Source organism: Chamaea fasciata, unplaced genomic scaffold (assembly GCF_029207755.1).
Source record: "Chamaea fasciata isolate MVZ Bird 193981 ecotype frontalis unplaced genomic scaffold, bChaFas1.0.hap1 SCAF_10, whole genome shotgun sequence".
NCBI classification, from domain to species: Eukaryota; Metazoa; Chordata; class Aves; order Passeriformes; family Sylviidae; genus Chamaea; species Chamaea fasciata.
The window spans coordinates 22,170,818-22,196,600 of NW_027094095.1; the positions used below are offsets into that span (position 1 = coordinate 22,170,818).

At 42.0% G+C, this 25,783-nt stretch overlaps 1 protein-coding gene across 1 annotated transcript; it reads left to right on the forward strand.

Moving 5' to 3' along the window:
* KDM4A (lysine demethylase 4A) lies at nucleotides 1–24,933 on the forward strand. The gene is made up of 22 exons (XM_066192667.1): nucleotides 1–135; nucleotides 405–557; nucleotides 737–912; nucleotides 2,074–2,188; nucleotides 2,944–3,137; nucleotides 4,563–4,612; nucleotides 5,117–5,220; nucleotides 6,299–6,436; nucleotides 7,306–7,550; nucleotides 8,337–8,527; nucleotides 9,443–9,792; nucleotides 11,515–11,635; nucleotides 12,224–12,402; nucleotides 14,628–14,832; nucleotides 15,104–15,180; nucleotides 15,889–15,944; nucleotides 16,724–16,832; nucleotides 17,778–17,966; nucleotides 18,664–18,834; nucleotides 19,300–19,419; nucleotides 20,021–20,113; nucleotides 21,136–24,933. Exons 2-22 carry the CDS (start codon nucleotides 420–422, stop codon nucleotides 21,274–21,276), a joined length of 3,162 nt encoding a protein of 1,053 aa, XP_066048764.1. The 5' UTR covers nucleotides 1–135; nucleotides 405–419; the 3' UTR covers nucleotides 21,277–24,933.
* The last annotated feature ends 850 nt before the right edge of the window (nucleotides 24,934–25,783 follow it).

Here is a 25,783-nt window from a genome sequence, read left to right on the forward strand (position 1 = left end):
GGAACGGCCGCGGTGGCGTCGGCGGTCCGCAGGACTCTTTGGTCGCGTGGTGCGGAGGGATACGTCGGTCGGGCGTTGCTACGAGGATCGGGCGGGGGCGGCGGCGGCGGAGGAGGAGCGGGACGTGCTGCCGACGTGAGCACGGCGGGCGGGGTCTCGGGTTCCGTCGCGCCGGCCGGGCCGGGCCGGGCCGGGCGGGAGGGTGGGGGGGGGGGGGGGTGAATCGGTGGCGTTCTCCGCCGTGAGAGGGAGAGCGAGCCGCAGGGTCCTGACGGGCACGTGTCCTCCACCAATGAGGAGGCAGGGCCGATGCGGACCCTGCGGCGATTGGCCGGCGGGCGCGAGGGGCGGGGCGGGCGCGGTGTCCCGCCCCCCGCAAGGACACCCCCGCCTCCTCCGCGCAGGGCCGGCCCGGCATCATGGCCTCGGAGCTGGAGAGCCTCAACCCCGGGCAGCGCATCATGACCTTCCGCCCCACCATGGAGGAGTTCCGCGACTTCAGCCGCTACATCGCCTACGTGGAGTCGCAAGGCGCCCACCGCGCCGGGCTGGCCAAGGTGCGACATTCCCTCTCCCCCCGGGTGGCGGCCGGGCCGCGCACCGGCCGCCTCCGCCCTTTGTTTACGCCGCGGCGCCGGTGGGGCGGGCGCGCCCCGGCCGGGGCTCGGCCCGAGTTCCCCGAGTTTGACACTGTCCCCGGCCGCGGCCGCCGCCCCCGGCCCGTGTGTCCCCGCAGATCGTGCCGCCTAAGGAGTGGAAGCCTCGGCAGTGCTACGATGACATCGATGAGCTCGTCATCCCCGCGCCCATCCAGCAGGTGGTGACGGGGCAGTCCGGGCTCTTCACGCAGTACAACATCCAGAAGAAGGCCATGACGGTCCGCGAGTTCCGCAGGATCGCCAACAGTGACAAGTACGGCTGTCCCGGGCGCATATAGTTATGGAATGTTTTGGGTTGGAAGGGCCATTAAATATCATCTGATTCCCCCCCCTGTCAGGGGCAGGGGTCTTTCCTTAAGAACAGCTTGCTGAGGGCCCCATCCAAGCAGGCTTTGAACACTTCTAGGGGTGGGGCATCCACAGCTTCCCGCAGGGGTCAGGTCCTCGGTATGTTCTGGAGTCAGCAGTGTGAATGTTATGCCCCGGGCATATGAGGTTGCTTGTACAGCAGGCTGTGTGCGTGGGGACCTTTGTCACCTGTGCAGCAAGGTGATGTGTAATGGCAGCAGAACTTTTTGTTTGTGCTGTGGGCTCCTGTCTGTCTATCCCCAGTAATTAGACCATTGAAATACTTACTAAGTAGTGGGGAAAGGAATGTTCGTGACATAGAAAAGGACATGAAGAAATAATAACTTGAAAAGGAGTTGAAGCGAAATAGCCTTTGCAGTAACTAGGAATAGCATTGGAATTGCCAGGTACAAGTTGGTTCATCAAAGCTTGTTTTAGCTTTCAAAAGCAGTACAGACCAGATAATGTAGAGTTCTGTTTAATAGAATGATTTGATGGGAGTTACTCTTTTATGTTATATACGTAGTTGTCTGGAATGTAAATATATAGACACACGTTAAATAGGTGTTAAGACTAAGTTTGATTCCCCAGTGCTACATATAGTCCAGGATATATTCAGCAGGGAATGGGCATCAAGAGTAGGTATTTTGCTGGTAAACAGAGCATGTTTGACCATGGTGAGTCTGAAGGTTTGCTAGTTTCACAGTGGCAGAAAACTTTGGATTTGTTTGGGGTTTTTTTTAAGTTGTTCTTTGTAATCTTTCTGGTTTTGACTGCCTTGTTGCCTCTAAGTAGCTACAGCTAGAAGGTGAAATTGTTCTGACCCCAGAAACAGTGCACAAAGCAAAAATGAAAGTAAGCTGAGAAACGGGGAAAGTCATTTTCTTCTTGATACTTCCATTCCCAAGTGTCACAGAAACAGAGCCATGACTGCTTGCATTTCTCATCTGGCTGGTAAAGCACATGAGGTATTTTTATTGTAGCTTTCCATTCTTTCAGTTGAGGAAAACATTGGTATAGACTTATCAAACTGCAAAGTCTTTAGTACCTTTTTTGTTTTTTTCAGGTACTGCACACCCCGGTACACGGACTTTGAAGACCTTGAACGAAAATACTGGAAGAACCTTACATTCAATGCCCCCATCTATGGGGCTGACGTTAATGGCACGCTCTATGACAAGGTAAGGAAGCTGTTCTCGTCTTCAGGTAACAGTTTCGTTATATTGCATTCCATAAATACTAATGTGGCATTTGACTCTTACCTTTTGGAAAGAGTTCATGATAGTCTTAGCATAGTTTCAGCTTCTGGAATAGGCAGCTGACAGAGGTAGCATTCTAAGGGACCTTTGCTAGCACTTCAGTGTAGTGCAGTTCAGTTTAGGAAAGCAAAAACCACTATTGCCCGAGCGTTGCTTTGTGAACAGATGCTGATCAGTGGATACGTGCTGCTTTGAATCCTCTGGTGTATGTATTTTTGTGGGACAGCTCTGTAGCCGTTAGGTGGTAGGATGATAACTGTCAAAAGACAATTTGCATTCTGCTTGCTTGTCTCCTAAATTACCATGATTTATTCTTTTAAAAGATGTTTGGAATGAAAAGTGGTTTTGTTCAAGAGGTTTCAGACATCAGCTCAAACTCAGTCAACATCAGCTATTGTTCTCTGCTCTGTTAAGTCTGCAGCTTCGTGATTATTTCTCCTTTTTAATCATAATGTTGACTAGTAATTTTTTTTTCCCTCCTTAAAGGCCAATAAATAATCACTATGCAAGCTATCATGCAGAACTTTGGGTTTAGGTGAACTAGCTCACAGCTTGAGCTGTGTAACTCTGTGATGTGCTGTTTCACAAGTGTCTGTTAAGCTTTTGCAAACTGTCATCTCAGCTGTGTGGTTTTGTACTTTGTAATCCTTGTTTGACATGAGGCTTGTGTCTTTCAGCATGTAGATGCGTGGAATATTGGCAGATTGAACACAATCCTGGATATTGTGGAGAATGAAAGTGGCATAACCATTGAAGGAGTGAATACTCCTTACCTATATTTTGGCATGTGGAAAACTTCCTTTGCATGGCACACCGAGGACATGGATCTCTACAGTATTAATTATTTGCATTTTGGGGAGCCCAAGTCGTGGTAAGATTTTCTAAGGAATCTTCCAGACATAAGAAAGCAGTACCATAAAATATTGGAGTCAAAGTCATAAAGCTAAGAGTTTACTAAAATAATTACCAGTTCTCCAGTCTTGTATTGCAGTTCTATCTGATGACGAGAACACTAGAAATCTGTAAGGACCTGCAGAGCAGTGCATGTCCTCAGTAGAATTTGCCTGGTTACCTTCGAGAAGGGTCTGGTTGCTGTTCTGATGTAGAGAGTTCTTCGGAATTACAGTATAGCATGGATGCCCTTTGCTGTGGTAGGACCAAAACTTGGCAAACTTGCTTATCATTTCCTGAGGCTCAGAAATGACCATACAGAGGTATGGTCACACAGGCACTGGAGGAATGGGCAGTTTTTAACAGACTTTGAAGTTTATCATGTACCTAAACATCAAGCTAGTGGATGTTACTGAGTTGTTTGCCCATTGTCTGAGCTTCCTTGATTCTAGGGGAGACTCCTGAATTTCTCTGTAGTATGGGTTACATTTTAAGAGTGAATCATGCCCTTCTGTTCATAAATTAATTTCTCAAGCAAATTCAACAATTGTTTCAATGGAACTTTTGTTGGAAACTAGCATTTTTGGCTGCCTTTTATTACAACTTTGAAGAAAAAAATAATAGCTAGCACGATGTGACCTATGAACAACCCCATGCAGTGGCAGTAGCAGGGAAACACGAAACAGAATAGTTCAGTCTGTTGAACTATTTGGCCATTTCTTCTTCTACAGTAGTACTTGGAAGAAGTGAGTTTTGCTAGTATCTTTGATTAATTTAGCAAGGAATCTGTTCAGAATATAGCACTGTATTCCAGAGTGAAAGCTAACTAAGTGGGTTGATTTATTTATTGTAATCATACCAGCCAGGAGTTTTGTGGCACCCATAAAAAGGTGTGTATGGGGGAGACTTAGCCGTAAAGGGCACTTCATGAGTTGTGCGTATGGTAAGGATGTCTGACTTAGTGCCATCTTTGTCTGAGCAGCTGAAAGAGGTGATTCCATTTTCAATCTTGCCCTGTGTTCCTCCTTGCACTGAGTATACTGAGATTACACAGCTGTGAACTGAGACAGTTCAGGAAGTGCTCTTCCCTTTCTCATTGCAATTCATATTTTGCTGCACAGATCTGCTAATTATGTACATCAGACTTTTTACTTCCTTGATTGCTTGAGCAGAAGTTCTTGAAAGAAATGGTCAGCTTTTGGGTGTTGATTTTTCTTGGGATAGAAAGGTAAAAGTCCTCAATGAAGATTTTTAGCTTTATGTCAAACTTTGGAAAAAGACAAGTGTAGAGACAGAAATTTTTTTTAAGTAATTCACATCTTGATTACTGATTATGATTTCCAGTCAAACTTGGAGATTTTGTTTTTGTCACTTGAGCTTAACAGACTTGTTCTTACAACTGCAGGTACTCCATCCCTCCAGAGCATGGGAAGCGGCTGGAGAGACTTGCAAAAGGTAATCAGGCAGTTCATGTCTTGCCTTTTTCTAAAGATGGAATGGAGAGCTGCAGTAGGTTTCAGCTCGTTCAGAGAGCACAGGTTGGCATGACTGAACTGATAATTGGCCTTTTAGAATATAGATTACATTACTTCTGAATGTTTGCTTATAGGATACACACAAGGGAAATTGTGACATTACAAATAATGAACTTGTGGTCTGTCTAACCTTTAATGAGAAAATCCTTAGCTATTGATTATTAAAACTGGAAGGTTATGGCCAAGGGAGGATCCTTCTATTTGAGGTCTTTCTCATGTTCTTTCAAACTGGCAGCTGGCAGTTAAAAGATAAATCTTAGGGAGTTGTCATTTTTCTTCAGCATGCAAACTAGTACACTTCTAATAAGGTGGTCCATACTTGTAGGGAAAAAGTGTCTAGGCAGTAATTTTTCATAAAACTGCTGAAAAATAAATGTAGTTTGAGTGCAATGGTAACATCTGTCCTTGTCTTTATTTTAAACAGGTTTTTTCCCAGGAAGTGCCCAAAGCTGTGAAGCATTTCTCCGTCACAAGATGACTCTCATCTCTCCGTCAATTCTGAAGAAATATGGAATTCCATTTGATAAGGTGTAGAAAAATAATCGTGGTTATAGCAGCTTGATCAAGAGGTTCCTGCAGCCTTATCTTGTTTCTGACAGCAGCCCATAGCAGATGCTTAGAGAGGAAAGCAGAAACAGGCAGGGTATAAGGCAGTCTTTCCTATTGTACTTCCATTTATATGGCAGCTGGGGCCTGAAAGAGTTTGAGACTGAAAAATGTGTCAAGGGCTCCTGAAAACAAAAGCTTTGTTTTCTGTGATTTTTTTTTTAATTTTATTTTTTTAACTTAAAACTAAACATTATTTTCTGTGTTAGATTCTCTTCATTGTTTAGATGTGTATTCAGTGAAGTGAGATTTTTCTTTTTTTGTTTCAAATTGTCCCCTGCTAGTTTTGTTTGTTGCAATCTGCTTCCTCAATAGAAAATAAGGGTTGTCCCCTGTCAATTTTTTAACTACATTAGTAACTTTGTAGGCATCTTTACTTTCTTAGGTAATGACCTGCCATTCCCCTTCCCACACAGAGATACTAAATATTTAGTCTTCGAGTTCTTATTCAGAGATAACTTTATCAGCTGCCTGGGCAGCTGAAGGGTTTTATTGTCATAAGCCTTTACAGTGGGGAAATGTTGAAGAGCAAGCAGTGAAACACTGACTGAGAGTTGTACTGTAATGTGAACAGCGGAAGAAAACAGTAATAATTTTTAAAGTTCTGTATGGATAGAAATTTATTCGACCTTAGATAACTGTTCAGCCAAACCTGTGGCTGATACAGATAAGTATCTTTATGAACTTCATATAGCATGTAGCTTGTAGACAGAGTATTTTGTTTGTATAACCATTTCTGTGCTAAATTGACCAGTTGTGTTGTGTTTTAGTAAAAAATCTGTTGAGCGTGACTTTTCAGTAAACAGATATTTAACCTAAGTAGCAAAATAGTGAAGGTCAGTAGCAAGTCTGTCCATTGCAGTAGGGAGCTTCAGCCACCATCTGTGAGTTGGATTTTTGGGTGTGCTGCTGACAGGAGTACAGGAGCTCCTTTTAATTGTATTCACCAAGTACCTTCTTAAACTCTGAATAACACAGTGATGTCTCAATTGTCTTCTAGGTGACACAGGAGGCTGGAGAGTTCATGATAACCTTTCCTTACAGCTATCATGCTGGCTTTAACCATGGCTTTAACTGTGCTGAATCTACCAACTTTGCTACTCTTCGGTGGATTGAGTATGGGAAGCAGTCAGTGCTGGTGAGTGGTCTGTTGCCATCATTGAGCCCCCACTGTTAGCTTTAAGAGAGTGGTTTCAAGCCTTTTTAAGATGTGATGTTTGCTTTCTCATAAAGTAGCAGCATGTAGGCCTGCTTCATGCCTTGCGTCAGCCATGGATAGTGTGCAACATGTTTCGTAACTTTAACTTTTTTGTAAGTTTGTGCAGCTGAAGCTAGGCTTCAAAGTAAAGCATGGAACTGGTTGTCTTTCCAGAGGTGAAAGAATGTGCTTGGTGGGCAGAGCTCATCAGTATTTTCCTCCAGTGTTTTAACCATTATTTATTGACTGTTCAGCCTGGAATAGGGCTTTGGTAACTTATTTAACTTATCAAAATAAGTATCTTGGCTAAACTTTTAAACTGAATAGTGTTCTATCCCTGTAGAGGTGCCTTACAAACAAGGGTTATGTTTTCAGAAGCTGCATCGAAGTGAATGCTTTGAAGCACTAGGTGTAACCTGGTCTGGGTGAGGGGAACCTCTACTGCTCTGGATAGGCCCAGAGCTTGTGTGGCTCTGCTTTCTTCATTGTAGTCTCTGGTTTTGCGGCCTGTTTCTGTACGAGCTCATTTTGAAACACTCAGCTTCTACCAGCAACTCTGTAGCTTTCTTTCCTAGTTGTGATAACATTGGTTTTCTGTTTCATGCTTTTGCTGACTTTTCTGCCATTTTTCACAACCTGATAATATATACCCTTTTGATTTCGTGGGAAAGAGTCTTGAAAGTTCTGAGGCTCAATCACATGTGAGTGTGGGATTTTGTTCCTTAAACTCCTGAAAACAAAATGCTAGAGGAATGCAGAGTAGAATTGTTGAGCATTTGGCCTTACTTTAATATTTTCTGTGACTTCAGTGCTCATGTCGGAAGGACATGGTGAAGATCTCCATGGATGTGTTTGTGAGGAAGTACCAGCCCGATCGTTACAAGCTTTGGAAGGCTGGGAAGGACGTGACTGTCATTGACCATGCTCTTCCAACCCCAGAGGCAGCAGAGTTCCTTAAAGGGGATCTCATGCAAAAAGTCAAGAATGGGAAACACTGTGCTGAGGAGATGGAAACAGAAGAGACTTGTAAAGAGGATGTGGATGAGACAAAAAGGTACTGCTTTATATAGTCCTCTGCTTTTCTATTGGATTCTTAGAATTTGAACCCAGTTGCAATTAAATGTTTGCCATTCTGATAAAACAGTGAGAGTTAGCAATAATCTTTTTTCCTGGGAATAGGGTTTACTCTTAGTATTTTTTACTATTAAATCCACATTAATAGATAGTCTGTGGTAAGCGGGAAGCACACCAGCTTGGAAGGTAGTTCTTCATCTTGGGACAGACCTCCAAAACATGGATTGTCAGTGTGTATCCTGCACTCGCAGGCCAGAAGAAAAAGGGATTGTACTGAGATCGTGGGACAGTACTTGCTAGCAAATTCTGGTACAATCAGTGCTGCAAGCTGTGGCATTGGTGGGGAGTTTCTCGTTGCTGAAGGTCAACAGGCTAATCATCTTACATTTTGCAGTTAAATCTTTTTCAGTCAGTGCCAGAAACTGTTCCTAAAGTTGTCTTTGGTGGTGGGGTTTTTTGTTGTTGTTGGTTTGATTTGTCTGGGGTTTTGTTCGGAGGGGATTTTTTGCTTAAGGTAATGAATGCCTGGCTAGAGCATAGCTGCCTTAATACACGATTAACATGCTGAGAAGTCGTCTCTAGGAATTACTGACTTTTCTTCTGTAAAGGCAAAGAAAACACTTCAGAATAATTTGGAAACTGTTTGGCTTTCCAGAGGCTGTCTCATAAAACACTGATCCAAACCAGACTGTATTTTATGCATTCACACAGAAACTTAACACATTTACATGTTTGCTAACCTGACATAGGGATTTGTCTTCTGCAGCATCCCCAAGCACCGCATAGGAACAAAAAGGCACAGGGTCTGCCTGGAAGTGCCTCAGGAGGTGAGTGAGAGTGAGGCCTTCCCTAAGGAGGAACTGAGCTCCACACAGTATGAAGCGGACGTGGCAGAGCCTCATGAGAGGCCTACGAGTGAATTTGTGCAGCAAGGCGAACAAAGGCTGAAACCTCCAGGTAACTGTGTGCCAGGCTCATCTGGGGCACTCTTCAATATGATGCTAGTTAGTAGGATGCTTTTGTGTCTAAGAAAGCAGACACTGTTTTGTCAGAGCCATTGCTAGCAGCTCAGAAATTTACTGTTATAAGGCTTGCAATATTACCATTTTCTGGTTTTTGATTTTTACTCTTTATTTTGCCTGCCTGCATACAGAAATATATGGGATGCCTCAGTAGTCTAAGCTCCTTTGTATCTCTCTTGAGCAATGTGACCTGTTCATAGGAATTGCTTAGTAAAACACATGCACACTTCCTGGTACTGTGGGTCTGGTATGTTTTATAGGTGTTTTACTTGTAATTTTATAATAAGTAGGCTGAACAAAATTTGTGTGTCTTGTAATGGATGAGTTATCCTTGCTATTATGGGAGGAGCAAGCGGCCTGTGTAACAACACAAGAGCAGGAAAAACATATGTGATGCCTCCTCTTGTATTTTGTTTTCCAGCCCTTTGCAGCTTGTATTTAATAATCTTCTATTGGTTTGTGGGTTTTGTTTTTTTTTTCTATTAAGTCTCCATGAACGTTTGTAACCTCTTACCCACAGCAACGTATGGCCAGGAGTTGAGCTGTTTTAACTACATACACGTTTGTATAAAGGATCATGTCTATTTGTTTTGAACTCACTGTCTGCTGGTTTTGGTTGATATACCCTAGTTCTTGTGATGAAAGGGGCAATGAGCAGATGCTTTTATTCTCTCTTACTAAACCATCTATGACTTTATAGGTGTTTGAATTAATCATCTACTCTTTATGATGTACTGTTACTTTTTTGTGTGTAGTAGTTTGTTTTCCTGTTTGGCTTTGTGCAAATAGTTGCACAAATGTTCTCTTTCTGCCCAGACTTCAGAAAAAGTCAGTATATCCCTTCTTCCAGATGGTGTGGACTCAGCCAAATTTGAAGAACTGAAAACGGTGAAGCTTGAGGAGGAAGAAGAACAAGAAGCAGCTGTACTGGATCTCTCCATTTCACATGCTTCAAATTCCACTTCAGTGTTGCCAGCTTCAAAGCAGAGTGCTACATCCAATGTTCAGTCCAGCTCACCTGCCTACTCTTCAGACTCTGAATCGTCTGATCTGTTGGCAAAACGAACTCTTCCTGGGCCAGCTGGGGTGTTCACAGTCCACAGCTACGCTAAGGGGGATGCCAGCGGATCCGACAATGAACAGACTTCAGGGAAGAAAGCCAGTGCCACCTCCAGTGTCAGCGAGCAAGATCTGACAGAGGTATGAATGGCAAAAGAACTGAAAGCTGGAAGGCTGTAATTCCATGGTAGGAATTTGCTGTGACAGAACTTCCTATCTGTGCAGACGACAATTTCATCTCACTGGTGTTTGCATAGCAGGTTGCACCTCCTAGTTTTGCTAAAAACACAAGAATTCAGATGAAGGCCTTGTATACTTAGCCCTTCAAGTAAGCAAGGAGATCTCAAGACAGGTGAACTTCTCTAAACTATTTAAGTGCTGTAATGGAAAGGGTAGCTTAATGTTTCTGACGTGGTAGTGCTACAGGATGATTGAGGTCGTTTTGTACTAAGAGGCACCTCTTTGTACCTAACATGAATCTGGTTTGTTCCAGCCTTTATTGCAAACACATTCATGTGATGAGGGCGTTTTAATATAAAATTGAATACATGGATACATCTCTGTGTCCTTTTAAAAGGGGAGAAAGGATGGAACAAAAATACTGGTTGAGAGAATGTAAATCTGAGTGTTTCAAAGCTGCCAATGAATGTTTTATTAAACAACCTAAGAGAAGAGTTAGAATCCTATCTGGTAGTGTCTTTCTGATATTTTGTTTTCCTCTTTAAATCTGTTGAGATTAGAGAATGGGAGGCCAGTAATGACTTCCTAAGAAGTCAAGAATTACACCAAAGGAACAGCAGATAGACCAATCTTGATAATTAAGTTGAAACTCAGTGAGTTATCATGGCTATTTAAACTAAAGACATTCTGTTGCAGATACTGATGTCTCCATCACATACTCTGTACAAGGAAAAGGTGAAATTTTGAATGGGTGTGCGTTGTTTTCCCCAGGGTGGAACTTCAAAACAAATTTTCCATTATGTGGTAACTGGGAATGCTAATTTCAGTATTTCTTAGAAGTCTTGTATCCAACTCTGTGTAAGAGAACAGAGGTAATGATTATTATGCTCTCTTCTGACTTCTTTTATGAAAAGAAGATATTTAGACATATGTAAGATGCATTTAATCCAAGACTTATTTCTGCTTTTAAAAGAATAACAGAGTTTAAAAAGGAGTAGGTTCTTATCTAGAGGGAGACTTCCTGTACTGTTGAAATCACTACCTTTACTGCTCTGCTTGTCAGGTTAGTAGTAATTTTGTCAGTGTGTCGCTTTTTTTTTTTATGAGACAAAGGAAATAGCTGTTGTTGCAATCTTCCTCCAGTCTGTCTGGTAAGACATCAAGGCAAGTAATAAGCAGAAAGGGTGAAAGTGTCCTTCATTTAAAATAACCCTTTTAGTTTGAGATGCCTATGAGCTCTGTATTTTTTCTAGTTGATTTTTTTTTTTTTTTTTACTTTGATGCATTTTAAGTGGTACACAAACTGAGGCTTCTCCAGAATTCGTGAGACTTCTTACCATGGCGCTTTTAAGTTGAACCATGCAACTTGTCTTACTTTGTTTCTGTCTTTTACATGATTCTTTAAAGAAACAGACTTGCATGAAAAGCTACACTGGGACCTGTGAAAAGTGTCCATTCTACTGACTCAACCGAGCTAGTACAGCTCTGTTCAGTTTTTCATAATAAAAGTGCTCTGAGCTCTTTGAAAAAGAGTTTAGAGCTGAAGTTACTTTGTAGGAAATAAAACTGTGGAAGCATGTGTGCACTTTGAAGAAGTTTCTCTAAGTTCAAAGTAAATTCCTCCCAAAGTGATGTCAAAAGGGCATGTGTTAACTGACAGCTGAATTGCTTCTCCTGGTCCAGGTGGGAAAGGAGTACATAAGCTCCGTGAAGGAGAGTAAGAAGGCCAAGGGTCGTCGCCAGCCATTGAGCAAACTCCCACGTCATCACCCACTCCTGGTGAAAGACTGCATCAGTGATGATGGTAAGTAAAGCCTTACGCTCTTTGGGAAATTGGAGAGAGGTTCTCAGCTTCTGTGGGCTGTGTGGGATATTCTAGTAACCGGCAATAAACAGGAGTCAGTAAGGGACAGCTCTGCTTCCTAAACAAGGTGCTTATCTCATTGTATCATTAAACTTTCCTCTCAAATGGTGTCATTTTTCTTTCCTGTACTTTTCTTTGGAAAGGAAAATTAAAACAGTACCAGAGACTTTGCCTAACTGCATCTGCCTTAGAATATTCCAGTCACTGATGTAAATATTCATGATTTTAAAAAAACCCCTAAGGCCAAATTCTTTGGCTGATGGCTTTAGTTTTGATGTAGATGTAATTTGGAGCTGGGTCTGTTCTCACACTCAGCCTATTGTGTTGTCTGCACTGTTGCTTGATTAGTCAGAAGCCTCTTAGAAAGGAGACTGAGTTGCTGATTTCCATCACCCTTCTGTCAGTTTGCTTTCTGGCAGTCTTTCTTTTATCTTCATTCTGTAGCTTCTTGCCTTATTTAGTTTGATTTACAAGAAGAACATCTATAAAAGGCCACATAATCACTGAGTGAATGCTCTCTTATCACAGAGGCATCAGAGCAGCTAACTCCTGAAGAAGAGGCTGAGGAGACAGAAGCATGGGCCAAGCCATTGAGCCAGCTGTGGCAGAATCGGCCACCAAACTTTGAGGCTGAAAAAGAATACAATCGCACCATGGCCCAGCAGCCCCCATACTGTGCTGTTTGCATGCTCTTCCAGGCATATCAGGTATGAAACCAAGACTGTTCATGCGATCACGGAGGTGACAGAGTAGGTGCTGCTGTGGTACGTAATTTTAAATATGTGGGTTTGGATATTGCCACTTAACAAAAGCTGTATCAATGTTGCAGTCTTCCCCGGGAGTTGTTCCAGGAGAGCACAAGTGGATGAACATGCTCTCACCTGTGATGGGCCCCTGTGGGTTCTCAGGGGCTCACTTGGCTGTTCAGCAGAAGCACTTGTGTTTTGTGGCTTTTGCTCAGACCACAGAATGGAGCTTAAATATTGCTGGAGCTGACTATAAAATCTCATTTCTCCTTTCCACACTGACTCCTTCACTTCTAAAATGTTTTTAAGAAAACACTTGAGGTCCTCTCACAGTACATGGTCTTTGAGGAGCTGGCAAGGATGAAAACCTTTCACTTAAAAGAATTTAGGGTTGTGTTTGTAGATGGTATAGATTGAAAGCTGTCTTGTCTTGGAATGTATCCATGACAGTAGCATGGAACAGGGTTCAGAAGTCCTTTGTCATGTTGACTAGATGTGCAGGCAGGAGTCCCTCACTGAATTTTTTATGTATCTACGATAAATAGTTTTAAGGTAGCTTGAATAGTTGTCTGCATGTTTGAGCTGCAATTTTGAGATAGTTTGACCCTTCCCATACACTAAGCATATTTGATTCATTTATGATGACTATATAGTTGAGGTGGCACTAGAAACATGCTCACCACAGTTTTGGAAATAAAGACCTCACTTTTTTGTTGAAGATTTATATTTCATGTAGTTCTTAATTTTAATGAAAACCACAAACCATAGTTTCTGCTCAGTCTTGCTATTTCTGTCTGAGAGTAAGTTCTTAGGAATGGAAAATCTACTTAGGAACTGTGTGGTACATGAGGATTTCACTATTGCTGAAAGTTACAAAGTTAACGATTTGAGGACAGTTGAAGTTCTCTTAAGATCTTTTTTGTAAGTTGCTGTTGAGCAGAAAACTCTTAGCTGCAGGTTTTCAAATGTCTGTCTACACCAGGCAGTGGAGCAGAAACTCTACCAAGATTTTAGCTGTGTTTAGAATCTTTGTTCCAGCTTCAGAAAGTCTATAGCAAGTCTGGAAACTCACTTCAGTTACCTGTTCAAATAAAAAATTGGCACAAAATGCCAGACAAATATGCACTTTTCCTTTGAGAAGAAGGGTATCCGCTGCTTGGGGGAAAAAAAATGTTATTTTCTTCAATTTTGTTAGAGATTTCCCTCAGTCATTTTGTCTTTTTCTTGACATGCAATTTAAGTTTAAATCAATAAGTTTCACAGAATCAGACTAAACAGGACTTGTGGAAACCATGTCCATTTCTTTCCAGCTGTGAGTATTACCTGGACTTTTTTTCCCTGGCTTTTGAAGCTCTGTAGGAGGGACAGTGCAGATTCATTCTGCCACTGCAATTTCTGCTAACAGTAATTTTGAAAAATTAGGCAAGCTACTTTTGTGGTTGCCTACAAGGTACAGAAGATGGTTTAAACATTTTTTCCAAAAAAGATTAATTTCTGTTTAGCTGTTCAGGGGAGTAGCTTGAATGGAAACACATGTCAGTAAACTTCGTATGTCTTAGCTCTTTGATTTGACATTGGTTTAGAAGAATAAATTACAGAAGTTTAGCCTGAAAGTCTCCTGAGCTTTATATGGGAGATTGCATTTTTAGTCTGTTCATTTTCCAGGAGCAAATTAGTTTTAAAGCCTATTGGACTTGTTCAGAACTACACTGGGAAAAATAATGGGGATTGTAGTAGGTGTCTGTTCGTGTGTTGGTAATCCTTCCATATTGAGGTAAGATAAGTGTACACTGACAGATATCAGTGTTGTGATCCTCTGTATTATGGGGGAATATGCAGAAGAGGTGTTGCCTGTAGAGCATGTGGCCTTGGTGATTCCACCTCTTCTCTCAGAAGAGATGCAGTTTGATGTGTATCTTGTTGCTCGTTAGAGGGATGCAATTCAGATTTTCAGTGCAGTGTTTGAGTAGAAAGTAATTTCATCCTGAAGCCGCAGCAGCTGAGGATTTTATAAATAGTAATAAACAGTTTTAAACTTAACTATATTTTCACCTAACCTACTTATGATCTTTCAGTACCTTAATTTTTTTCTTTAAACTGGATATATGTGTAAAATAATGTGTGAGTAAAGATGATGTGAGACCATTTTACTTGTAAAATTTAAATTCCCTATCCATCCCCAACAGGCAGAATGTGAAGGCAGCAGTCAAAACTCTGCAGTAACTCCAGCTGCTGCGGATGGGAAGATCCGAACTAAACCCCTGATTCCTGAAATGTGCTTTACTGCAACTGGCTGCAGCACGGACCTTAACCCTTCAACTCCCTACTTGGAGGAAGATGGAACCAGTGTACTCATCACCTGCAAGAACTGCCATGTCTGTGTTCATGCAAGTGAGTGCATCTGGATGTTACCCTAAGCTCTGGTGTTCTCCATACTTCAGAGGCCTCTGCCAGTTGATCTAATGTACAGATAGACCAAGTTCAGCCCTTACCAGAGGAGTATATACTTGGGTGCTGGCCTGTGGGGTAGGCACTTGGCTGCATGGGTGGGTTCAAATACACAGCAGTAACCTGGGGCTCGTTGATTTTAATTCCTGCTTTACTTCTGGGCCCAAGGGAAACTGGTTTAAGTAAACCCTTAAATGCGATGTATCTGTTCCAGGTTGCTATGGTGTATCCCCTGACAAGGCCACTGAAGACTGGATGTGCTCCCGGTGTACAGAAAATGCCTTAGAAGAGGTAAAGTTTTTCACAGATGGAGTCTGGTACATCTGGCAACTTGGCTACAAAGTTAATTCACATAGTGTTGTGGGTGTTGGGTTTCTTAATTATCCTGTGAAAAGACCACAATTTAGAGAATGTTTAGGAGCCAGTCTCTTGTGTTTTGGTACTTCTAAACCATAATGATATCCTTTTAACTGATGGAGAGCTGCTGAGCTCATTTGAATCAGAGGGAAGATGTTCTGCATGAATGTGGGAATAGCTCCACTGTCTGTCTGAATTTATGGTAGCTAGTATTTCTAAGCCAGGAAATAACTTGTGTTAATAAGTAGGCAGGTATGCACATATGAAGAAAACAAGAAGAATTAGATTCCCTCAAACAGCTATATAGACTCTAGGAGAGTAGAATGGCTCAGCCTTTCCATTATTATTTCTTCATGTTAGTTCCAAATCCATTTAGGCATCCCCAAAGGATACAGGTATTGCAGGTGTAAAAGGAACCCATAACAAACAAGTTGACCCTTCAGTGGTAGGTTCTGCTTGCTTTCAGCAGACTTGAAGCCTATATTTGTAGCCCTATGGGCAGCAACTTTTGAGAGCTGATCTGTTCAAGGTAGTTAACTCTTTTCTGACAGCAAAATAATTTTCTTCCCTGGATGTGCATTTTGAAATAGAAGTTCTGCAGCAAGTGTGGTGCACTACCTAATGCTTTCTTCTTTACTCCAGGACTGCTGTTTGTGTTCACTACGAGGAGGAGCACTGCAGAGAGCCAATGATGACAAGTGAGTGTTTCAGATTTTTTTCATTTTTAGGAGAGGCTCAGTTACTAAGTATCTGAAGGTAAGCTGGTAAACTGTATTTGGTGTAACAGAGTGACCAACACGACCCTTCACACTTGGTGTGTTCGTTGTGTTCTCATGCAGAGGTTCTTGCTTCTTTAGATAATGCCTGGTTCTCATTCTGTTGATAGCCGCTGTTAATGGCTTTGCATTTGATAGTGCAGGGCTGTCATGTGCAGAGGTATAACCTACCACATAAAAATAAGGTTCCAAATGAACTAACATCTCTCAGTACCTTCTCTACAGAGGATTTTGATTTTTCATCTTATTTGTGGTTACAGTAATGACGAAGGGCAACCATAATTTTAAGTAGCACAACACTGAAATTCAAGGTACCTCTACAGCAAAATGTGCATACAACTACCTGTCCTGTGTCCTTTGGGTGTGGTGGATCATCTAAAGTTACTTGATGCAAAATAGCTGTGGGGCAGACTTGGCACAATGAAATAACTGAAACTTCGCAGCCTTTTATCATGCTGGAGTCACTAAATTGCTTTCCTGATAAGCCTGTTAGTAGTAGATTTTGAGTGTGAAGGAATCTTGGGTTTGTCCTACATGTGACCTGTTAGTAGCTGTAGGAAGATTACATTGATCGTTCTCAGAGGTTATTTATTGTGGTTTATATGGCAAACTTGAATAGAACAGTATTTATTTAAACTCGAAAGCATCCTCTGTTGGCTTAATGCATATTAATTTCTTTTTTTTCCCTTCTGTCCTGGCAGATGGGTTCATGTGATGTGTGCTGTGGCTGTACTGGAGGCCAAATTTGTGAACATCGCAGAGCGGAGTCCTATAGATGTTGGCAAAATCCCCCTGCAACGTTTCAGACTGGTAAGGGTCACATTGGTGCTGTCTCTAGTCCATTGAGAATCTGAGGGGTTTTGCTTTTCCCATCAAACCCAAGTCATCTTAGTTCAGTCTCCAGACTGAACTGTATAGTCTGCTCACCTCTGAGTATGAGAGATGGCAGTTGTCCCTATTGCCATTTTTTAAATCTTTCCTTGTTCTAGTGTGTTTATTCACATGAAGAGCCAGCAAAAGTGCAGTTTTCAGTGTGTGGCAGATAACGTTTACACAACGGTGTAATGGTGATAATTTTTTGTGCTTGTTTTTCTCCTCCAATTCTACTTGCATAGTTGACTGCTTTCAAGCACTGAGATGCTTCAGGATATGTGAGGCATTCCTATAATGGGTGAAGGTCTTCAGCAGGAAAGCAACTGTACTTAACTGTTTTTAACAGCTCAGTGTTGAGGGGGAAATGACTCTGCTTTGCATATGCATTGGAGATAACATTCTTTTCCTACAACTGCCCAGCAGACCCAACTGAGTCACTGGTAGTAGTGAAGGAATTTTAACTGTTACCTCTGTGGTCGTTTCCCATTATTCTAATCTTGTTGCTTGTATTTATGTAACCTTTTAGTCAAGTGCTGACAGGCCCTATTGAGTTGGAGCATTGCAAGCTGATCTAATCTAAGATCTGTTGCTGGCATCCTTGGGTTGCATGCTTTGTGCATGTCGAGCTGGTAGATGTTTAATTTACATTTTTAATCTGTTGCATTACTTCACTTTTATGAATTAATATCTTGTCATAAACTAAAACTGGTAGCTGCCTGCTTCTGTTTAGTCAGCAAGCAGCCTGCCTGCTTCTGTTTAGTCAGAAAGCAGCAGTGTTTTCAAAGAGGCTAAATGGCACAGCTATTGTATAAGCTGTTTGCTAGCCCTTGGTGTGGAGTAAAAACTAGTACCAACCAATAACCTCTAGTTTCCTGTCCACAGAAATGCATCTTCTGCAAGAAAAGGAGAAAGAGAATTGCAGGTTGCTGTGTACAGTGCTCACATGGTCGGTGTCCCACATCCTTTCATGTCAGCTGTGCCCAAGCAGCAGGAGTCATGATGCAGCCTGATGACTGGCCATTTGTTGTCTTCATTACCTGCTTCAGGCATAAGACTCCATCTCAGGCAGAGGTGTGTAGGTGTGTTATTCCCAAGAGTTGAACTGCAGTGTTTTGGAGGCACTGAAAAGTTTTTAGATTGTGTGATTATTTTGAAAATTCATTGAAGGCTTGGCTATCTCACAGTATGTAACGTAATCTAGCGGTGTTGGTCTTGGATTCTGATCTCAGCTTTCCTTCTACTCTGATCTTAGTCAGGTCCTTAATTGTACTTTGGTTTGCAGACCAGAAGGACTGAAAGCATCACATCCCTCCTGTGGCTGTTGTAATGAGGAACACTAGTATGATTTATGCTGTGATACTTAATATGCAGGAGTTAGTGCCAGTGTTCCAGCACTCTGCATGAGTGGTCACAGATTTTCACATTTAAGTGACTGATTGATTAGTTTCTAACGTTCCATGCCAGCCATTTTAACCAAAATCATGACAATGTATAAGGGAATGTTTTCTGTAAAGGCCTTCCATTGCTCTGAGGAACGAGAACCTAATTTACTAAGTAAATTAAGGACAGTAGCATGTAACAGATCAGACTTTAGGCATTTAAAATTCCAGAGGCAGAACTTCTCTAAAAATGTTGCTGCTGATGGCTAGAGTAGAGTAACTCACCTGAACTAAAATATTTTGCTTTGTTGTCTGCCAGCACTGGAGCTATGGTCTTCAACACATTTGTTACTGAGTTATTGTATAAAAAGTGATTTTTCTCTTCTCAGCGAGCTAAGGCTGCACTCCAGGATCTGTCCCCTGGACAGATAGTCATCAGCAAGCACAAGAATGGTCGCTTCTATCAGTGTGAAGTGGTCAGCCTTGCAAAGGAGACTTTCTACGAGGTGAACTTCGATGATGGCTCCTTCAGTGATAACCTGTACCCAGAGGACATTGTGGTATGTTGTGCAGTGGAGTTGTGCTATAGTATATGTGATCTGAGTCAGTTCTTGCTGCTGTAGAGCAGACACATGAGGGGATCTGGTAATTGTTCCCTGGGTCCTGTAGTGGCTGAACTGTGCTGCAGGATGGTCTTAGGGATGTTACCTGAGAGTGACTTAACTGAGGCCATATCGGGACAGGTATAACGGGGAGCACAGCTAAGCTCTGGCTGCTTAGCAATGGTAGGTCTGAAGGAAAATTTGCTGATACTTACATGCCATCCCCACATCAAATACTTGGAAGTTACCACTGTTGGGATTTAAATGCAAATGACATAAATGGATGTCTCTCAGAATAGTTCTCCATCCCTAAAATGGAGAATTGTTGGAGTGGTGTGCAGTGTGACCCCTTGGTGGTTTGCTGACTCTTCACATAAGGAAGCTGCTTACCTTTCTTGTCTCCCCCATCTTCCTTCTTTCTAGAGTCGAGACTGTCTTCAGTTAGGTCCCCCTGCTGAAGGGGAAGTCGTGCAGGTGAGATGGACAGACGGACAAGTTTATGGAGCCAAGTTTGTCGCATCACATGCTATCCAGATGTACCAGGTACAAAATTGCTGTCTGAAAATTCATCACTCAGAACAAGCCAATCATGTTAACAGGGTTGCTATAGGGGAGTTATGCTTAAACACTCCAGGGTAAGTTACTCTCACTGTGTTAGAAATGACAGATGTTGGCAACAGTTGCTGGAAGTGATTGCTTGCAGCTGTGTGCACATCTGGCTACCTACTTGAAAGTGTCCACTTCTAAAAACCGCTGGTCTGCAATTTTTCATCAGACTCTGTTTCTGTAGTTTAAACTACTTAAAATAAGTTTATTTTGCTTTTCTCTAGTGCGAGTGCACCATGCCTTTCATGCTTCCAAAGGGATGAATATTCAGGCTTTGTGAAAGTGAACAGCCAGACAGTCTTGTCAGGTGTTAAAAGAATATCCCAAAACTTGCTGGGCTGTTACTGTCATGAGATTATTGAGGTTTTGATTCAAGTTTGTTGCAGTGTGCATAGCTGCATATGTATCTTAAAAATTTCAAGTGGTAGAAGATTTATTTCACGAGAGAGCTCTGTGGGGAGAAGGCAACTTCTTAGTAGCTGTGACAGGGTTCTAACTTGTGAGACTTCTGACAGAACAACTTCTGGTTCTCTTCTAGGTGGAATTTGAAGATGGTTCACAGCTGATGGTGAAAAGGGATGATGTATATACTCTTGAAGAGGAGCTTCCTAAGAGAGTGAAGTCAAGGCTGGTAGGTAAACAGGGTGCAAATTCTACTAAAGGTTTTTTTTATTTGTGCTTGAACAGCAACCTGAGCATGTGGCGGCAGCAAAATACCATCTGGTGCTCTCCTTAATCATTGCAAAGCTCAGTAGTTGATTAGGCTACAAAAACAAAAGTTCTGTCTAGCTCTGGAGAGAATTCATCCTCCTGCGGGGATGTGAGTTTGTATCATAGAGTTACAGATTAGGAGAGCATGCTATTGCCTTTTCATACTTGTATTCATAAGTTCCATTGTCTACTTCCATTGCAAAGAATGGCCAAGTTCCCTTACCCTTTGTTCTGAGAAGCTTGTAGTAGGGTTGCTTCAAAAGAGCTGGCTGTTTCTTAAGACTGTAAAATAATTCAGTTGGGGATGGACCTCTGCCGGTCTCCAGACACCTGTTTCAAACTGGGGTAATTTTCAGAAAGGGTTGCTCAGGGGTGTCTCCAATTAAGTTTTGGTTATCAGTGAGGGTGGAAGTCCCGTACCCTGTTCTGTTGCTTTACACTTCGCACTACAAAAGTTGTAGTTAGAAACAGCACACTGGGGTGTCTTGCTTCACAGCACAAACATGCACACCCTGATGTAGATCTGTTGGCAGGCACGCAAGATGTTGGAGGCTTAAGAAAGGATGTATTATGGCTGAATTCTGTGACCAGGTGTTTGAACATGCCTGCTTCATAAAGCAGAAATTGTACTAGACAGTTTGGAAATTGGAACAGCTGACTCTGTTTATTACTCTGAGAAAGTGATTGTGAATTTAAATTAAATGCTCTGTTACATTTGAAGCTTGAGATTCTTTAGATCTCTAATTACAGTTCACTTAAATGCATCCCCAGACTTGTAAATCCAGTTTCTTAAATATTTTTCTTTTTGTGTTTGGTCAGTTTTTGAAGAAAACTGAATGTTCCCACATGTCTTGGCTTGGTTCTTTCTTACATGCAATAGGAGGATGTGGAGGCAGGGATTTCATCTATCCTGTAGTGACTAATTCTGTCTTTTTCTCATAGTCAATAGCTTCAGATATGCGCTTCACAGAGATCTTTGAAGAGAAGGAGGTCAGTCAAGAGAGGAAGAGACAAAGAGTGATCAATTCACGCTACCGTGAAGATTATATTGAACCTGCCTTGTACCGGGCCATCATGGAGTAAACGCTGCCTGTGGCAGAGGAAAAAGATGCCCACCTTCCCCAAGGATTTAAACGTTCCAGTACAACAGGCCATATTTGGATGCTTTGAATCCAGGGTTTCTTCTGGGGTTTTGTTCTTTTATATTTTAAGGAAGCTAAAAAGCTGATGCTCTGCAGTAGCTGTAAGGCAGCTGTTGGATAGTGAAAGAGATCCCATTTGCTGAAGCTGATGCCTGCAGACTGCTGGTTGGGTCCTTACCAAATAAGCCGGCTTGGGGATGTTGCTTTCATCATGTTGAGCAGTCTTGCTTTTTCTTTAGAGACAATTTTGACAGGTGGCAAGCTCTTTGTGGAGTTGTTGCCAGGAATCCTGGCAGCTACAGGATAGTATGGTTTATTGTTTTAATTGAAAAATGTTCCTGAATTTAGGAGTCTCCCTGGTGACCACACCTGGGCTTGAGCAGGCAGTATTACTGGTGCTGGAAATGGAACCTCTTTTATATTTATATCCATTTTTTTGTCGCAAGCAGCTTCAGTCTCTTGTTTCTCAGCACCTCCTTTCTGAGGTTGAGCTGTAGGCTGTTCAAGTCTGAACAGACAGGAGGTGCTTATGTGAACAGGTGAAATGTGAAATCGAATCCTGTAGGACAAATTATTTAACCTTCCATTTAATATTTTTGTTCTGATAGTGCTTTTGACTTACTTAATCATAAGTTTAATTGTTAATAGTATGTGCCTCAGAACCAGTGAAATCTCTCTGGAGCCTTGTGAAGTGCAGCCTTCTAACAAGAATAGGTGTTCAACTCCCAATAGATGTTCAGCTCCCAAAGAGTTTCTTATGAGTTTCTCTAAGGCAATATGACTAAAGGGACAGTCCTAACTCTCCCTTCTTGAAATCCAAGCATCACAATGTTGGGGATGACAGGGCAGCGGTATCTGAAGCAGTGCTGCACTGGGACAGCACTGTCTATCGTGTGTCCACAGGCTTTTGCTTACAGCAGCTAATACTGGGTCTGAGACAGATGAAATATGCACTGAGCTGTGTGTTATTACTGAAAGGCTGTGCAATGCTCTTCTGAAGCAGGAGTGCTGCCATGTTGCTGTCTGGCAAAGGTTACCGTAGCATTTTTATAGAGTATTAGGACACATCTCAGTTGTGGTGGAGAGAGTTTGCTACCCCAGCCGTAGGAAGCAGAGCTGGGTAGTAGGTGTACCTGGAAGATGTGCCAACTTGCTCCTATTAATTTAAGCATTAACACACCACAGTAGGAGCAGTGTAAGTACATGTTCCTTTCCCGTTCTGTAGGAAAGGCATTTTAGGCTGTGGAGCAGACTGGCCACCTTCTTTTTGCATGGAATGATGGGGTGAATTTTCCTACTGGAGAAAATCCTGATTGTGTGTTCTCCAGAAACTGTTCAAGAGGAGAATTTTCTAATGAAACAGACCTAATGCATCCCTGCTTCTATAGGGACATGGCAATGTGTCTGCAAAGTCTGGATTTGTAACTTTTTTTCCTTTTGTTACATAGGAACGCTATAAACCAAACCCTTCTGAAACCCCGGTGCATCAATTTGTGATTAGCAATAAAATGTAGTATTGAGTAGTGATACAACTCTTGATCAGAAAAGAAATAAACTGCAACTTTTATACAGAAAATCTTTAGCCCTACATTTTTATAGGGTCAGGAGGATACATAGCAAAGATTTGCACAATCACCATTTTGCATAGAGGTAATCTGTCCTGTTTTTGTGGTGGAAAACCTTGTTCATCAATATTGGAAGGCTTAAACAGATTCCAAAAGGAGATAATTGCTTTATTTTGTGGGTTCTGGTTTGTTTTGTTTTGGAGGTTTTTTCCCTTTTCCCATGTCCAAAACTCCTGGTCTCAGGGTATTAAATGGTTTTCTGATGAATGGGATAGTTGGCTTGATAAAACCAGGATTGTTAATACCTGAGTCTGGTAGCTGCAGTTAATCTGGTCCAGGCAATAGGAACAAAATTGCTCTTTGACATCTGAGTTTGTATGTAAGCTCTGAAGTGATGTGCGGTGAGTAAATGTGGAGAAGAGCTGGCAGGGCCTTAACAAACTTGCCTCTGTTCAGTCAGAGTTAATTTGGTATTAATTTCTCATAGGATGAGCACCACCTGTGTGTTACTGAAAAACATACTCCTTGTCTCAATCTGCCACTCTCCCTCCAAAGAAAAGGTGCTTGAATTCAGGCTTTGTCCTCAAACTGCTGTAGAACTTAAATGCACCTTTTAGGTGTCACATGCCATGCTACCTGTGCTGCAAACACCTGGCTCAACAGCTTCATCCTGAAATGATGACGTAGTAGGAAACAGCTGGATTTGTTTTGGTGTGGTGTACTTCTTGGGGTTGGTTCTTGGAGCTGCTCTGTGCAGGTCCAAGAGTTGGATTTTATTGATTCTTGTGTGTCTTTTCCAATTCGGGATATTCTGTTTTTCACCTGCAGCAGGTTTTGCCACTCACCTCTGACTGTATTCAGTGACTTTCAAGAGCTCCTATGCATAGTATTTGTTCTGGAGCTTTGTTCCCTGTTTCTGGAATGTTTTCTGCAGGTGCCAGATTTGCTCTTGTTGACAGTTGCACAGTTGACTGCACTGTGTTGGAAACAGCTGTCATCTTGCACTCTGAGACAAAGGGCCTTCCCAACTTTCCTGTCAGTTCTTGTGCTGCATCATTCAAATGTGAGCTCACTGTTAGCTGCTGCAGGAACTAAACTGTGTTTTGGCTTCTCTCTGAACTTAAAATTGGTGACCTTTATGTTTGAGGGGTCTTTATTATCTGACCTTGCAAAAACAGTTTGGTTTATGGCTTCAAGTATAACAGCAATAAAAGCTCTGTACAGAGCAGCTGTCTCAAAAGTACTTAGGCTTTCCATTACTAAGACTTTTATCATGTCTGATAATTTTCTCCAGTGGTTTTGGTCTTTTTGGAAGTGTGGTTATCCCTTTTACAGCATCATTCCAGTGAGGGTGAGGGGCTGCCAGGTTATCAGCTATCAGGTTATCAGGTGTTTCTTGAATATGTTCAATACAAAATCATGCTCAGTGTGCACTCTGGTGGTCCTTTGGTCCATTGCATGTGGTGCTGCAGGCAGTAGACCTCTTCTCTTTTCATGAAGCTTCCATCTGTGACTGGTTCAGGTTGGACCCACAAGGAGCAATTTTTGTATAAACAAATAGTGGCTTGCCCTTAATTCAGGATGAGCTTCACAAGTCAGTGATAACTTCTCGTAAGATTTTAAAAGGTGACTATATTCTTTGTAAAGCACCAGATTGCAGTAATGTTTTTGCCTGTGGCTGGACTTCTAGGAGACCTCTTTTCTATCAGCTGACTTCTCAGATGACCAGAGGCAATACTGTCAGTACTAGGACCCATTCTCCTTCCTGCTTCTCTCTCTTTCTGGTGTTTTGAGCTGGGTTGAATTGATTCTGCACTGTTTGAGGATCATAGTCACTTATCCTAAGGTCCAATGCATCTCTGTTCTTCCATTCTTTAACTGGGCTCCTGTTGTCTGACATGTCTGCAGTTGTGCTTGTTTTTTAATGAAACATGAGATGAAATCAAGACTGGTAGCCTGTATGTTGTTTTCAATTTCCTCAAGAAATAAATCTAATTTCAAAAAAGACAATCTGTAAACTAATTTAAGAACTAAAGCAATGGAATTTGGAAATTCTCGTCATGCTTCTAATTTTTCTATTAGCATTATTGTTTTCTAATATTCATCTCCTTAATGCTTATCTAGTGAGTTCTCAGGTGTCTTTCAGAGACATAAGTGGAGTGCTGTTATTTAAGGACTCAGCTTGGCTGTTTAACTGGAACAGGGATGGAACCACAGAATTCATCTCTCCTCATTGAAATACAGAGCTGAGACATCTGCAGCAAGAACTGAGTTGCCTTAGGTTCCCTCTGTAGGTGCAAGTGCCGGAAGAGGAGTCATCAGAAAACCTTACCTGGGCACAGTCTCAGACAGCTCTGTTTTTTACTTTGGTGTTGAACTCTTGAATTTCGCAGTGCTGGTTAAGACCTGCTGAATTGGCAGTCAGAGAAAGGAGATTCTTCTACTTTAGCTCAGGGATTTTTGTTACTGATACACCAAGTGACCTTGAGGAATTTGCTTATTGTAGTGTTATTTAAGCTCATATCTTTGAACCTAATGTGCCAGGTACTCCTGGAGCCAGCTTTTGTAGTTGGGGAAAATGATAATGGCTCCTTTTCCCTGACAAATTTGTAGGTACTGCACAAAACCTTTCAGTGTGGGCATTTAGATTAGTGTAAGGTGCGTAGTATTTTCAGTTGAACATGAACAACAATGTTGTTGTATTGCTAAAAGTCAAAGTAAGCCTTTTTTCTTTTTTCCTATAATCAGTTTTCATTTTTCTATGTTGCTGTTAGAGCTGTTGAATAGCTTTAGATTTCTCCCTTGGATGAATGAAGAGTACCACACTTCAGGTGGTTGTTGCTTGGTTCCAGTCATGAGTATAGCTGAGGATGTGTATCTGCA

Bases quoted from the DNA above. Each gene is read 5' to 3' on its own strand.
- KDM4A (XM_066192667.1), top strand. From the start codon at position 420: ATGGCCTCGGAGCTGGAGAGCCTCAACCCCGGGCAGCGCATCATGACC. The intron at 3,138-4,562 runs GTAAGATTTTCT...TTACAACTGCAG, and splicing joins TTTGGGGAGCCCAAGTCGTG to GTACTCCATCCCTCCAGAGC. The intron at 14,833-15,103 runs GTGAGTGCATCT...TATCTGTTCCAG, and splicing joins CCATGTCTGTGTTCATGCAA to GTTGCTATGGTGTATCCCCT.